This window comes from Adiantum capillus-veneris, chromosome 20, assembly GCF_014529385.1.
Source record: "Adiantum capillus-veneris isolate H3 chromosome 20, ASM1452938v2, whole genome shotgun sequence".
Taxonomy (NCBI): domain Eukaryota; kingdom Viridiplantae; phylum Streptophyta; class Polypodiopsida; order Polypodiales; family Pteridaceae; genus Adiantum; species Adiantum capillus-veneris.
The window spans coordinates 28,069,859-28,073,671 of NC_140950.1; the positions used below are offsets into that span (position 1 = coordinate 28,069,859).

General features: G+C 43.8%; 1 protein-coding gene across 1 annotated transcript; it reads left to right on the forward strand.

The window, feature by feature from the left end:
• Window positions 1-967: 967 nt before the first annotated feature.
• On the forward strand, window positions 968-2,298 carry POR (C-CAP/cofactor C-like domain-containing protein). The gene has a single exon (XM_086492244.1). The coding sequence runs from the start codon at window positions 1,051-1,053 to the stop codon at window positions 2,179-2,181; it is 1,131 nt and encodes a 376-aa protein (XP_086348370.1). The 5' UTR covers window positions 968-1,050; the 3' UTR covers window positions 2,182-2,298.
• Window positions 2,299-3,813: the final 1,515 nt, after the last annotated feature.

Sequence of the window (3,813 nt, forward strand, 5' to 3'; positions counted from 1 at the left end):
ATATGAGAAAATCGTTTGGGAAAGTTAGATATTAGATTTTATGACAACCCCCCTCTGTGAAGCAGAAGAAGGTGCACTAGTAATGGTTGCTGTGCGGCTTCACATACCATATTTCGACTGCCGTGTTCTTTCGAACTCATGTGCCATTGGCAAAAGCTGTAATGTAGTTAATGGCATACATTGCCATGGATGTTAGATCCTCCCGCTTTTTCCAATTGCTTCATGGCTTGGTGGCAAGGAACAAAAAATGGAATTTCACATTGAAAGCCAATGCTGTAATGCAAGGTTCACTACCAAGAGTGCCAAGCCTAGGGCACTAGCAATTATAGCTTCATGCATTGCTAGTTGGGCTGAAAATTGGCACAAAAGATATCCTCAGTCAAGATGTTTCCAATAAGATAGTGAGAAGTGTAGGGGCAGCCCGCAACATGCAACACCAAGAAAGTCACAGAGGTGAGAGAGACGTATACTGGGAGATAAGAATTGTAGGAGCTTCAAGGAAAGGGACTTGCAAGAGAGTGAGTATTCGGAACATAGATACATATGGCGAGAGGGAGCCTCACTTTAGTGCAACCTGCATGCCATGAAGCAATAGGGTTGGTGTCAATATGAAGTAGCAAACAACTGGAGTCACACACACAATAGAAGTGAAAGAAGGTACGGGCCTGCCTTAGCTGAGTGGAGCTCCTTTTTGAACTGGATACAGGAAAGCGGGGTTTTTTTCCAATTGAATTTGAAATGTCCCGTGTCCATGTCATTTGCTCTACCACATCCAATCACCGATGCATGCTCATAGCAGCATCGCGTATCGGAATGCAAAAATTTGGCTGGGCGGCCTTTCAATGCTGAGTAGACTGTCTCGGTTTCAAGCCTTACTCTGGTGTCTAGTTTCAAGCCCTACTCTGGTGTCAAACCTGTGGGAACATACGCCTGTAACATGCAGCTACATCTCCAGTCTTATGTGGAGCCGATCCCTTCCTTCTTCCGTCTTGGGTGCGGGCTCGATTCCTGGCAGGAACTCCTCTCTCTCTCTCTCTCTCTCTCTCTCTCATGGCGAACGTCGACATAGCAGAACGCGACCAAACTAAAGAAGACAATGGCGATGCAGCATTGCACCAGAAACATGCCGCCATGCTGCAGCGGCTGGCTATCAAAGAAGATGCTCGTCTTCAAAAGTCTGCAGCTCGCCGCGCGGGCTCCCTGGCCTCTGAAAACCCCAACGAGTCCACAGATCGCTTCGTGGACGCTTTCTCCACATCAGCCAAGCAGCTGGAGCAGACCCTTTCTTCCCTGCAACAATTGGTATCCTCAGAAGCTGGCAGAAGCTCGGCAAGGAGCGATCTGGACGCCACAGCAATTAGAATCTCCGAGCTTGAGCAATTTTTAGCAGAACACTCTTATTTCTTGCCCGTCTATGAGGTACGCGCTTCTCAGTCTGCCGTCTCTATGCTGAGAGAGAAGCTTGAGTCTGTCAATGCAGAAATGCTTCCCAAGAAGAGGTTCTCCTTCAAGGGCAAAGCTAACAAAATTCCAAAGGCCATAGAGGCTCTCTCTGTCAAGGTCTCTGAGTCTATACGGCCTTCTGATTCGGGAGCAAGAGACATTCTGCAATCTGTTCAAGATTGTGAGGGCACAAGCATGGAAGCTGCCAAACACTCAGAGGCCTTGTCGATGCGCTTGGCTTGCGTGATACAAGATCTTGAAGGAGCCATTGTTGTCAGAGATTTGAAAGAGCAGGAAGATTCTGAAGTCATTCTCGAAAACCTAACCAGTTGCAGTGTTTATATACGAGGAATATGTCGGGCAATGCATGTGCACAAAGTGAAATCTTGCAAAATCTATGCAGGTCCTATCACAGGTTCTGCTCTCATTGAAGAAGTTGAGGATTGCAGTATGATGTTGGCATCTCAGCAAATTAGAATACATAATGCCAAGAAAACTGACATGTATCTTCGCGTTCGGAGTCGCCCAATTGTTGAATACACAAGTGACATCAGGTTTGCACCATATGCTTTTTCTTATCCTGGCATCGAGAATGACTTATCAGTGGCAAGTTTAAACCAGGAAACAGGCCTTTGGGAGCATGTGGATGATTTTAGATGGTTGAGAGCAACCCCTTCTCCCAATTGGTGCATTTTGCCCGAAGAGGAACGTGCAGCACCTGTTGATGGGTCCTTATAACCATGGATTCTTGAACGCTCCGGATTTTTTGAGTGATTTTTTTGGATCTAGGAAAACTGCTTTTATTAATCGATCAAGATCTTAACTCAATTGCATTTTTTGTGTTTTGGGAAGAAAGCACTGGGTTCTTTGCTAGACTATATTGAGCATGTCTCGTTTCTTTTACAATTATTTCGAACTTATTGTCAGATCTCAACAGAGAGGCTGAATCTGATACAAAGTGTTCATTTTGTGATGTGTGTAAGCTGTAATGCAAATTACAAGAACTACTGAAGGGAGAGGAGAGACAGGCTGATTAGGTTGGGGCTTGTCAGTAAATGCGATCGAGGCGCTTGTGCTAAAGTTGGTCTTTCTCATACATCACTCTTGATCTAATTGTTTGCCCAAAGAGCCTAGATGCCATAAAGCAGATAATGAACTGTTTATACAGCTGTCTTGGCAGAGATATATGCGCACAACATGAGTCAAGTCTTCTCTTAGGGTTTGATAGCAATTGTTTGCAGGCTTGGCTCTGTTGGGAAACTGTTTCTATGTCTTGAAGACCCAACTCATCATTTACTGAGCAATAAAAGATTAAGCCACTTACTTGCAGACCCTATACATGAACCGATGATCTGCGGAATTCTACAATTCACACTACCGTATCGCATTTTGCTGCATTCCTCATTGTTAGAAAAGCCAAGATACTGTTTGTGCTTCCTTTGCTGAATTTTGAAAGGCGGATCATTTCCCCTCGAGCCTATGGAAACTTAAAGCTCAAAGCTCTAGTTTTGCAACTTTGGAAACATTTCTTGAAGCCAAGCTGGTAACTTCAGCTCTTGCATATAGATTTGTTGCTAAGACAAGCTTGAGTTGGTGACATTAAATGCAAGTGATGAGAGTGTTGAGTTCTTTTTGACTTTTTCTGGATTTTTCTTTCGATTAACTGCGAAAGTGCTGGATTGTGTCCTAGTTAGAAGACATTTGGCAGATAAGCAAGGAACTGTAGCTATATTTGTTGTATGACTTCTTTGGTGTGCCTATGGTTGATGAGTGGGACACCTTCTCCTTAAAACGTACTAAATGAGAAGGGTTGAAAATGTGCTCTTCTCCACCCAACCACCTCCTCATATAGGATGGATTCCTGACTCTTATCTTTAGGAGACCCCTAAGCCTGCTAGTCGGCCTCGCCCAGGAACCATGTCCCACCTAGAGGGCATCCTACCCAGAAAAGTTTAAAGTATTGGGCACCGATGATTATCAGGGGGAAATATATGCATGAGGAAGCTGGTGATTATTTTATCTTGTGGAAGAGTACCATAAATTTTACAGCTTGTTTTTTTGCTTCAATGATGAGGTTGAGCTCTTCTTGGAATCAGAAGGCAAGTGTGTGTTTCAGTCATGACAGTAGATATGTACATTTTGCATCGTGAAACTTTGTCCTAGATGTGGACACACAACAAGGCTTCAAAGAAGGGAGGAAAATTTTTTTCCCTTTAAAATGAAGGGCAAGATTTTTGAAAATCTTCACGGAACTATTCTATTTGTAGCTTACTAGTATGTGATCTGCTCGTTGCTACGGCCAAAGAAACATCACTTCTATTCTCTTAGGGCTATCTTCTCTTCCAAGTGGAAACACTATCAATACTTTCT

Bases quoted from the DNA above. Each gene is read 5' to 3' on its own strand.
- POR (XM_086492244.1), top strand. From the start codon at position 1,051: ATGGCGAACGTCGACATAGCAGAACGCGACCAAACTAAAGAAGACAAT.